Source organism: Quercus suber, unplaced genomic scaffold (assembly GCF_002906115.3).
Source record: "Quercus suber isolate HL8 unplaced genomic scaffold, Cork oak 2.0 scaffold_85, whole genome shotgun sequence".
Taxonomy (NCBI): Eukaryota; Viridiplantae; Streptophyta; class Magnoliopsida; order Fagales; family Fagaceae; genus Quercus; species Quercus suber.
In genome coordinates, this window is record NW_027069550.1 from 1592912 (window position 1) to 1604548 (window position 11637).

At 31.2% G+C, this 11637-nt stretch overlaps 1 protein-coding gene across 1 annotated transcript; it reads left to right on the plus strand.

Moving 5' to 3' along the window:
- Nucleotides 1–7664: 7664 nt before the first annotated feature.
- LOC111990390 (uncharacterized) lies at nucleotides 7665–10536 on the plus strand. Its single transcript, XM_024022163.1, has 3 exons — nucleotides 7665–7883; nucleotides 7989–8223; nucleotides 10364–10536. Exons 1-3 carry the CDS (start codon nucleotides 7665–7667, stop codon nucleotides 10534–10536), a joined length of 627 nt encoding a protein of 208 aa, XP_023877931.1.
- Nucleotides 10537–11637: the final 1101 nt, after the last annotated feature.

Here is an 11637-nt window from a genome sequence, read left to right on the forward strand (position 1 = left end):
CTAAAAAGCATTAAAAGCACCTAAAAAAAGGAAATAATAACCCTAAACCTAAAATAACGAAAATTACAAATTAAATACCAAAATTAATAAATTACAATAATTAAATAGTAAATTATGTCCTACATTAGACCCCTCCACTTGAAACAAACTCGTCATCGAGTTCATCTTTAAAATCTGAAATCTTTCGCTCCAAATAAATAAATACTTTGAATGCTTGAGCTCCTTGATCTTCTTTCCATACTTGCAACTCATCAATGGAATAAACAAATCAACTTAGATTCTTTTTCCTTAGTCTTCATGTAATTGTAGAGATTTACCAAATAAGAACTGACAATTGAATCAAATCTATCAACCTCAATAAGATCAATAAACTTCGGTGTATCGCAAACCACCAAAATAAAAGGATCTTGAGATTGAGAATCATATGATTTGATTTCATTGAGATCCTTGAATCAAATCTATCAACCTCAATAAGATCAATAAACTTTGGTGTATCGCAAACCACCAAAATAAAAGGATCTTGAGATTGACAATCATATGATTTGATTTTATTGAGATCCTTGAAACTTTCCTCTTCAATTTCTTCCTCAATGGCCTCTACCATCTCGACTTCAATATCTTTCTCTATAATAGGATCTTCATTATTCTTCTCCACAATAATCTTGATTTGAGAATCTTCTTCAATAATAAGAATTTCTTCAGAATTCTCTATATTTTGTTCTTTGACTTCTACATAATCTTCAAGAACAATATTTTCTTCAACATGCAATTCTTCCTTTAATGGTGGAATATATGGTTCTTCAAAATAATTCAAGTGGCCAATAATAATCTTGTTTTGTATACGACAAAGTTCATCATAATCCAAAGGATAAAAGTTGATAGCAAGCATATTTTTAATCCTTGGCTATAAACAAATTTTGTCTTTACCTCGTCTAATTCTATCAAATTGTATTAGTTCCCACCAACGTAAGGCATATTCACTAAGTTTATATAAAACAGTTTTAACTTTTCTCTCATAATAAATATTCTCAAAGTCAAATAAATCATCTAGATCAAGTAACTAATCAAGAAAATCTTCTTTTAAAAAATTACCATTAAAACTAGCAATTCTTTTATAAGGCATATATGAAATTTTCTTACCAATAGGTTGCTCGTGAGTTATGTATCCGTGACAGTTATCCTTATTGTTTCCATGCTCCAATGACGGCATCCTAGCAAATATAATCGTGAGTGCTAGTTATATGTCACGTAATACTTGCTAAGTTTTCTGTCATCGGAATTGCTATCGTCTCATACGTCAGTCACCATACCATGATAAGTCAAGGCTCAGGGGCGGCTTAATACATTTGGAGGCCTAAGGAGAAAATTGAAATTAAGGCCTTTTATATATTTAAATATGATTTTTTTAAAATTAAATATTACTTAAATTCTATTATCTTGTTTTAGATGCAAAATCACTACTACATAAATCACGTAAATATTTTTTTTTTAGAAAGTTTATAGACAAAAATAATGACAAAATGTTTCACACCTGTTGATGTGGCAAATTGGTAGTGGTAAGTAAAAAAGTGATGTTAGTAGTGGAATTCAATAAGAACTCATAAAAGTTTGCCAACTCAACTTATGAAAAATGTTGTGAATCTTTTCTTTATATTGCTTTTTTTTTTTAGAAGTGCTACATTCATAACACAGTAAATCCTAAGTACTAAGTTATTATTGGTTCTAATTTGAACCCATCATTGAATTTTTTTTTTTTTAAATAATACCTTGTAACAACACGCTGCTTATGTTTATAGCGAAAGTATTGTGAAAGATGTTGTGGAAAGCGGCATTTCTTTTTTTTATTCTTCTTGTTTTTCATTTGTTAAAAAAATGTTATTTTATTTATTGGATAATATTTAGACTTAATTTATACTATTATTTTTTTTTTTAAAAACCCTATTGGTTAAAATTTCGGTGACTTTTTTCTACTTGGGGCCTTAGGTGACTGCATCAATAGTATCTATTATAGAGTCGACATTGTCAAGGCTCTTATACCAATTGATGTGGGATGTATAAGAGTCAAGAAAAAGAACATGTCTACTTCTAGGAAATAAGAAACAAAACATGTTTACTTCTGAAAATAATCTCGAAACCATGAGGATTCCTTGAATCCACAAGGGTCTTTGAATCCACAAGAAGAAAGGGTTCGAAATCCACCAGAAAATAGAAAGACAAAAGTATAAATGTTTTTGAATGAATAATTGTTATTAAAAAAAAAAAGGTTTAGAGACTTAGAGGCTTATTTAAGGATTCCGTAAAACTTGACAAACAAGAAAATATATTCTAAAATAACTTTTAATTAATACCTAACCATAACAAGAACTAAATTTGACCTACAAAGCATTCAAAGCACCTAAAAATAAGGAAATAAATGTCATAAACCTAAAATAACAAAATTACATAAAAATACCAAAAATGACAAATTACATAAATTAATTTGAAGATTTTTTCCTACATCATCTGTACTCTGTATAATTCTTTTATTTAAAAATTCAACTCCAAGTTGACAACTACATTGGTCTTTGTAATTGTATTAGGAAATTTTTTATTGTTTAACATTTGTTTTTGTCTTCACTCAATTACTCCCCCATCCCACATTCCTTATCTAATTTTTTTAATATTTTTTTAAGAATCACCCATTGTTTAATTGTTTAATTGTCATTAGTGTTAACATTTGCTAACTTCTGATAGACCCACGCCCCTAGTCTCCAATTAACAAATATCAAATTAAAAACACATTCAAATTTAGCCACTATACTCACAAATTCGGTCAAATGTATAAATTTTAGCCTTATTTGAAAGAATAGATTGTTAAGAAAATCATATTTGAGCATATTTCAGTTGAACTCAAAAAAAGATTTAAGATCAAGGTGTTCAGTATTTTATTTTAGGAGTAAAAAACAAAACAAAAAAAATTTATAAGTTATATATATATATATATAGTTGTGGCTGGTGATAAACACCTCATGGTATCAGAGCCATCTCTTTCTGGCTAGTGATAGTTGTGTTCTTGATACTCTGTTTGTTTCTGTATAAACCTTTGATACTTACTCTGTTGTGTCTTTATTCTTGTCTCCGTTGGCACCACCATTGTCGGAAAGCGAATTCCTAAAACCAAACACTAAGGCCAATTGAGCTAGAAAAGCATTAGGGCATGATAGGTAAAGGGTTGACTAGAGTATGTGTTACAAAATTCAATGGTTGTGAGAAAACATGATAAGTGAGTATTAAACCAAGGATAGTATGGATAGATTATTTAGAGCCAACTCTTCTAATAGCTCTAGGATCTAGTATCCCTCCTGATATTATAAATGAGGAAAATTATTTTGTTGAAGAAAATAATGATACTCCCTTTAGGAATTGGTGTATTCCTAAAATTGATACAAATGCTATTTATAGAACCACTTGGGTTCGAACTGCTTTTAGTACTAAGTTTAATGTTAAGACTGTTGAACAAACTTATTCTATTTCCAAAACTCATGAAAAATGTTGCTTGTTTAATAGAAAATCTATTCAAGGATTCCTTGCAAAAGGATACCAGTTTCTGCATATTGGTTCAGTTCAAGTTGTTTTTACACCTCTCACTCAAAAGGGTATTAATAAGACTTTGCTGATCCAATGCTCCATACCTAATGTTAAGGTTACCTTTCCAAAAATGATTCGTTGGAAAGACATCACTCTTCCTAATGAATGGTTATTGGAATGAGAAGCCTCACCTGCTAAATCTGTTTTTGAAAACGACAATATTAATTTTACTCAACAATACCTTAACGATGTGATTAAAATAAGGTTTGATAATAAACCCCTGATGATCAATGAAAGAAGAAATTCTTTTGCTAGATCTACTATTTCAAAAGATTTGAAAAGAAGAGATCAAGATCTCAATGAATATTTAGAAAAAGATTTTGAAAAACTTGATTTAAAACAGAAAGGAGTTGCAAGTGATAACTCTTAAGTAAGTACTACTTATTATTCTACAAAAACAAAGCATCCTTATAAACATGGCAAATATCCTATTAATGAAGAAGAAGAGACCAAATTTGGGTCTCCAACTACTTCTGATTTTCAAGTTCAAACTGCTCCTGATTTTTCAAACCCCTATTCATAGTCAACTAAGAATTTTAAACAAAGCTTTTGAAATTGATATGATTGCTTTATTTGATGAATTTAAATCTGCAGAACAAAGGTAAGAGAAAATCTTATCATGCTACTTTTAATCAAAAAGAAAAAGATTGTGTTAAAAGAAAGTGGAAACAGAAAATGCATGAGTTGCAAAAACATATTTTGTTTTTCGATTTTGTTGAAAACCATTATGTTTCTGAAAAATATTTCAAAAAACAGTTCGAATATGGTAAAAAAATCAAATTTTGTTTAGGAAGATAAGATTGTTGTTAGGTCTAGCCATCCGCCCCTTGACATTCTTATTAATTGTAAAGGGACTAAGGTAAAGGCCTCCCCTTTCAAAATTACTAAAGTAATTGATGTTAACACCCCTATTTCCACTGAAACAAAAAAGATTATTGAACAAAAAAATTTTGTTAATTATTCTTTACATATTATTGGCCAACAACTTGATTATATTGAAGAAAAAATTGAAAAACCTGTTTCTTCTATTAAAGCTAAAAAACCTTTGATTGATTTACCTGGTCAAAGGCAAAACCTGAGCCTCAAAACCACCCAAAGTAAAACCATTGAAAAGGTTGAAGAAATGCATTTTGATTTACAAAAGACAAAAACTGAGTAGAACACTACTCCTACTAGTACTGCCCTAGCTATTTCAAGGACAGAAAGAGATGGTTTCTTTTGAGGAATCAGATTCCGACTCTTCATCCTCTACTTCTAATATAAAAGATATTACAAGCTTTGATAAACCTATTTTTGAATTCCCTGAAGTTAAAAGATTTTTTGGAAAACCTAATCCCATGTCTTTTACAAAAAATTGGTATTCAAAACCTACTCTTCTTGGTATGCAGTTTGAAGAAAGGTTTTTTCAAACCCAATTTTTTGTTTCTACTAATAAACTTTATGAAGGGAATATTGATGGTTTACCTGAACAAGAAATTATTAATAAAATGGGTCATATGTCTATGGTTGCTAATGCCTATATAACTAATCATAATCTTGACCATGATGAGATTGTTGACTTTGTTACTACTGGTTTTTCTGGAACTCTTCATGGTTGGTGGGAAAAATACCTTACCGAAGAATCTAAAGAATTTATTAAAAAACTGTTAAAAAATATGATGATGGTTTACCTATCTTTGATGAAAGAATTGGTCGAGGTATTCCTGATGGAGCCAATACTTTGATCTATACTATTATTAAACATTGTGTTGGAACCCCTGCTAATATTTCTTCTCATATTAGTGATTATTTATACAATTTGCATTGCCCTACTTTGTCTAACTATAGGGGGTACCAAGATGTTTTTATTTCTTATGTAATAATTCGAAAAGACTGTTTAAAATCATATTGGAAAGAGAAATTTATTGCTGGTCTACCTCCTCTTTTTGCTCATAAGGTAAAAGAAGAATTAACTAATAGAAATGGTACTATCAATTATGATGATCTAACCTATGGTGATATTTTTAGCACCATTAAAAAACTTGGTATTAACATGTGTAATGATAAAAAAATGTTAAAGTGACGGTTACAAAATAGTAAAAAGGCTAAATATGAAATAGGTCATTTTTGTGAACTGTATGGTTTACCCCCTATTGCCCCATCTAGACAAAAAGGTAAACAAAATCATGATAAAGTTCATAAAGATTAAAAAACTGCTAAAAAACATTTGATTAAACCCGAGGTTTATTATGCAAAAAAGAAAACTGTTAAACATGATAAACAAAGATCTGGTAAAGGAAAATATTTCAACTATGGCAAACCCAACCATTTTAGCTATGATTGCAAACAGAAACTTGGTAAGCTAAAAAACAAAATCAACATGTTAAGTATTGATGACAGGGATAAAGAAGATTTGATTCGAATTCTTAAATCACAACCTTTCGGTTCATTTGATTCTTCTGATACTGATATTTTAACCTCAACTGATTCTAGCTACCAATCTGATAATGAATCCCTTGATTCTCCTAATATTAAAATTGGTTACTGAGATTCTTGTTGTAACACTATCAATGTTCTAACCAAAGGTCACAAGAAAATTAATATTTTGACCAAAGGTGAAGAACAAGAAAACTTGCTTATTAACTTGATAAGCTAAATTGATAACCCTGAGCTTAAGGAAGAATATCTTAAAAAGCTCAAGAAAACTATGATTAAAGATGAAAATGATAAAAAGATAAAAGCAAAGATAAGTCTTGATGAAACTTTGGAAAGATTTAATAAAGAGAAATCTAAAGAAATAACAGTCAATGATTTACAACATGAAATTACTGTTATTAAGAAAGAAATCATTGAGATAAAAAATGATTTAAAAAATGTTAAAGACAATAATTTTGGCTTAAAACAAGAAATATTACTTTTAAAAATTAATAAACAACTTGATAATGAACAATCTGATGACGAGCCTGAAGAGTAGAAAGATGAAGATGGCCCCAGTCAACAAGCTCCTCTTTCTGATATTGTTGTTGCTGATATTAATAGACTTAGTCTTATTAATAGATTGATTCTTCCAAAATGGTTTTCAAAAGTTAAAATTGTAGTTTGCTATGAATATGAATTCAACGTTATTGCCATGATTGACTCTGGTGCTGATATGAATTGCATTCAAGAAGGAATGATTCCTTCCAAATATTACAAAAAATCCACTAAGAAACTGTTTTCTGCTAATGGTACACAAATGAAAAGTAAGTATGAATTGAATAATGCCCATGTATTCCATGATAATGATTGTTTTAAGATTCCTATGTTCTTGTTAAAAATATGATTGATAAAGTGATTCATAAATTCTTTATATCCTTTTCTTACTGAACATGATGGTATCACTACTGACCCTTTTGGGTAGAAAGTGAAATTTAAATTTGCTTCCAAGTTTAAAATTGATACTGGCGATTCTTTAAACTTGATTCATGCTAAAACCAAACATCTAAATTTTCTAAAAGAAGAAGTTAGATATAAGAAGATTGCTGAACAACTTTCTGATAAATTATTACAATCCAAAATTGATAATTTTTATAAAATATTGATTAATGATGTTTGTTCTAATATTCTTAATGCTTTTTGGCATAGGAAAAAGCATATTGTTAATTTGCCTTATGTTAAAGATTTTGATGAAAAAAAAATTCCTACTAAAGCTTGTCCTATTCAAATGAATGCTGAAACTGTTGAATTTTATAAAAAGGAAATTCATGATTTACTTACTAAAAAACTAATTAGAAATATTAAGTCTCCCTAGTCTTGTGCTGCTTTCTACATTAAAAAAAAAATGTTGAAATTGAAAGAGGGACTCCTCGCTTAGTTATTAATTACAAACCTCTAAACAAAGTATTAGAATGGATTAGGTATCCTATCCCTAATAAGAATGACCTAGTACATAGGATAAGTGATGCTATTGTATTTTCTAAATTCGATATAAAATCTGGGTTTTGGCAAGTCCAAATCAGTGAAACTGATAAGTACAAGACATCTTTCACCACTCCTTTTGGACATTATGAGTGGATGTTATGCCTTTTGTTCTTAAGAATGCCCCTAGTGAATTCCAGAACATTATGAATGATATCTTCAATTCCTTTAGCCATTTCACCATAGTTTACACTGATGATGTCCTTGTCTATTCCAAATCCATTGATGAACATTGGAAACGTTTATATTCATTTCTTGATATCATCAAACGTAATGGTCTTGTTGTCTCTGCTAAGAAAATCAAACTATTTCAAACAAAGGTTCGTTTCCTTGGCTATGACATTTTTGAAGGAGAGATTCGTCCCATTGACAGAGCCATTCAGTTTGCTGATAAATTTCCCGATGTCATTATTGATAAAACATAGTTACAAAAATTCCTTGGGTCTTTGAACTACATTGCCGAGTTTTATAAGGACTTGAGGAAACAATGTAAAGTTCTCTTTGATCAATTACTGAATAATCATCCTCCCTGGTCTGATACTCACACTTCTCTTGTTAAACAAATTAAGTCTCGTGTAAAAACTTTGCCTTGTCTTGGTATCCCTACTGTTAATGCTTTCAAAATTTTTGAAACTAATGCCTTTGACATTGGTTATGGAGGTATTCTTAAACAACTTGGTTTCACTAGACTCATTCGAACAAATTGTTCGTTTCCATTTAGGAGTCTGGAATAACATAAATAAATTATAGTACTATTAAAAAAAAAAAAGTTTTATCTGTAGTGCTATGTATCTCCAAATTTCAAAGTGATTTGCAAAATCAAAAGTTTTTGTTACGCATTGATAACAAAAGTGCTAAATATGTTATAGAAAAAGATGTTGAAAATATTACTTCAAAACATATTTTTGCCTGATGGCAAGCTATTTTAAGTGTTTTTGATATTGATATTGAATATATTTAAGGTTCTCAAAATACTATCCTTGATTTCCTTACCCATGAATTCTTGCAATACCACAATGGCAAGTAAAAGGTCTAAAGACAAACACCCTACTACAAATACTACTAAACAACTTGTTAAATAAGAACATGCTTCCCTTGTATTGACATTGCTAACCGTTTTACTACCCTAGGTACTCTCCCTAGACCAAACTACTCCACTGTATTAGCATCCTCTTATGTCCCATATGCTACGATTCTTGCCAACCAACCTGTTAAAGCCACTTTCTCTAGAAACCCAAATGCTTCACATATGTCAAAAAAAATACTGCCAAAGCCTTTTTTCCATAGAACCCAATAGGGCTATGATCAAAGATCCCCTTAAACTTGCTAAAGAATATTTTCCTCTAAATTTCCACTGGATACCTGAACATAATGGTAAAGATTTAAATTATTATTCTACTGTCCTGTTCCATGAAAGATTAGTTTTTATCAAATCCATTCCTGATAAGATTGATAAATCCAAAATTATTTACCGTAGTGTTTTGATCCTCTACATTGTTACTAAAGAAAAATGGGGACTTCACCCTGCTTTTACAAAGCCTTTACTGGGTTCAATATTCCTTATTCTTACCATGATTACATTCATGCTTGGTTCAAGTTCATGCTACACCAAGATGCAACTATGACCTACTCCTAATTTGTTAATTTTGATAAGAATTTTAGTTCCCAACTCCCCTTTTTACTCATCTATTGATGGACACAATTTGGCCCTATTATCGATATTTTGCCTGGACCTCTGATTGGTTCCTTCAAGTACTTTACAAGTGTTTATAAGACAGATGCACATGGTGTTAAGTTTCTTGAAACCCTGCATTTTGTTAAAAAATACAAGGTCCCTTGGATCTTGAAATGGAAGTATGTCAAGAATGGTGATGTTCTTACTCGGCAATGGTTTGTTAAATGGTGGGACAAGTTTTTCCACACCCAAGATGTTATTGATAATGTTACCAGGGAGTTCCCTACTGCTACTCAAAGCACTGTTAACACTATTACTCATGTTAACGCTCAAGCTCTAGCTTACCCCCTGGGAAATGCAGCCATGCCTCAACCCATTGCACACGCTACCACATTTGCTACTAAACTTACTAAGTCTTCTACCAAGACCAAAAATAAAAACTCTGCTTTTTATGGTCTCAGCAGATCTGATATAATTGCACTGTTAAAATAAAAATGGAAGGATGAAAAAAAAGCTACAAATGCTAACTCAGAAGAAGAAGAAGATGATCAAGAATCTAAGGCATCCTCAGAAGCCTATATTGCTAATGATGATCCTTATTACCCTTATAATCAAGAATTATTTGGTCATGATGAAGCTTCCACACTAGACTTAGGTGACGATTAACTCTGTCGACATAATGGTCAAAATTGCTAAGTTTACAGAAAAAGAATCTCCTTTTAAAACTATTGATCTGCATTGATTCCTTGGTAAAGCTACTGATTCCCTGATAAAGTTACAAAGTTGATTCCCAGGTAGAAGTATGGCTCTTGCTTTGGCTGTTCCCCATGAGGGATAAATTCCCCTCCAAACATCACATGCTGACCTACCATGAATAGTAAACAAAGTCAATTGTATTGTTCACATGAATAGTAAAAGTCAATTTTACTTTTTAAATAGTGTTTTATTTTGCCTATAAAAGGGATGTCCCTTTCAGGTTAGAGGTAGGGCTATCCATGGGTCGGGTGGGTTAGGTTTTTGCCTAACCCACAATCGACTTGTACAAGATCGGGTGGGTGGTTTTCCAACCCGCAACAATAACGAGCTATTTGGTTCAGGTTACTGGTGGGTGTTTGTTGGTTTCAGGTGAAACCAATAATCACTGGAATCCGCCAAAACGCGGTGAGATCTTGCCTCTCCATCTAAGATCCTGTGAGATCTCGTTGGATCCACTGAGATTTCTACCAAATCCTGCAGAGAAATCATTGGTTCAGCCAGATCTGGTGTTTATTATGCCAGAAATCGACGGATTTAAGTGAAATAGTGGCCAAAAATCTGGAAAAAATGGTCGGGGTTAATGGTCTTTGGGTGAGTTTGGTTTCACAGGTTTTAGAGGAAGAGATCTGAAATCGACCCACCAGCTCGGGTTTTTTATGCCGGGACCCAAGTCTGACCACTAGAGCCGTTAGATCGGGTGAATATGGAATAAACCCCTTGACCAAAGCTAATGCCAGTATGCCACCCCTGGTTGGGTATAATAAACCATTTTATTATTCAGGAAAAAAAAAAAACAGCATTATAGTAGAATATGTTAACTGTAAAGTCTCTGATGGCTGAATACCAGATCTGAGATTCAATCTCTACCTACACCAAAAACCAATTGGTGTCGACTGATAGACCCATGCCCCTAGTCTCCACTTAACAAAAACAAATTAAAAACACATTCAAATTCAGCCACTATACTCATAAATTTGATCAAATGTATAAATTGAAAATTTATTTGCAAGAATAGATTGTTAAGAGAATCATATTCGAGCATATTTCAGTTGAACTTAAAAAAGATTTAAGGTCAGGGTGTTCAGTTTTTTATTTTAGGAGTAAAATACAAAAAAAAAGTTATATATATTAAAAAAAAAAAAAAAAAATTCTTGTTCGATTTTTTGGAGAAAAGAGTAATAAGGGTTAAAAGGTCGACTTGGGATAATTTTAGGGAAATAGAGTGAGAAAGAAAAATAAATTATTATTATTTTAATAAAATGTAGAAAGGATGAAGATGTTTTTTTTTTGGGGGAAAGTTTCAATTTATGGTGTCTACTTCTGAAGGTAGCCTTTATCATCAAACCAAGAAACCAATCGTTTTTTGGTTTAGGCAGGGATTGAACCCCAGATCTCTTATTTAACCATTAGATACTTTACCATTAAACTAACTAGAACTCACAGGATGAAGATGTTGTTGGTTGGAAGTGTATTTGGAAAAAGTGGTTTGTGTTATAAATTATCTGGGTAAGGCAAGTTCGGGGGGATAATTGAGAAATTTGAGGGTATAAATTTATAATAAGTGGATTAGAGTTTTTCTATAAAGTTAAGTTCTACCACATAAAAATATAATATTTCTGAATTATGGGAAATATAAATATAAA

Bases quoted from the DNA above. Each gene is read 5' to 3' on its own strand.
- LOC111990390 (XM_024022163.1), top strand. From the start codon at position 7,665: ATGCCTTTTGTTCTTAAGAATGCCCCTAGTGAATTCCAGAACATTATG. The intron at 7,884-7,988 runs GTTCGTTTCCTT...GATAAAACATAG, and splicing joins TCAAACTATTTCAAACAAAG to TTACAAAAATTCCTTGGGTC. The intron at 8,224-10,363 runs GTATTCTTAAAC...TGTTGGTTTCAG, and splicing joins CTTTGACATTGGTTATGGAG to GTGAAACCAATAATCACTGG.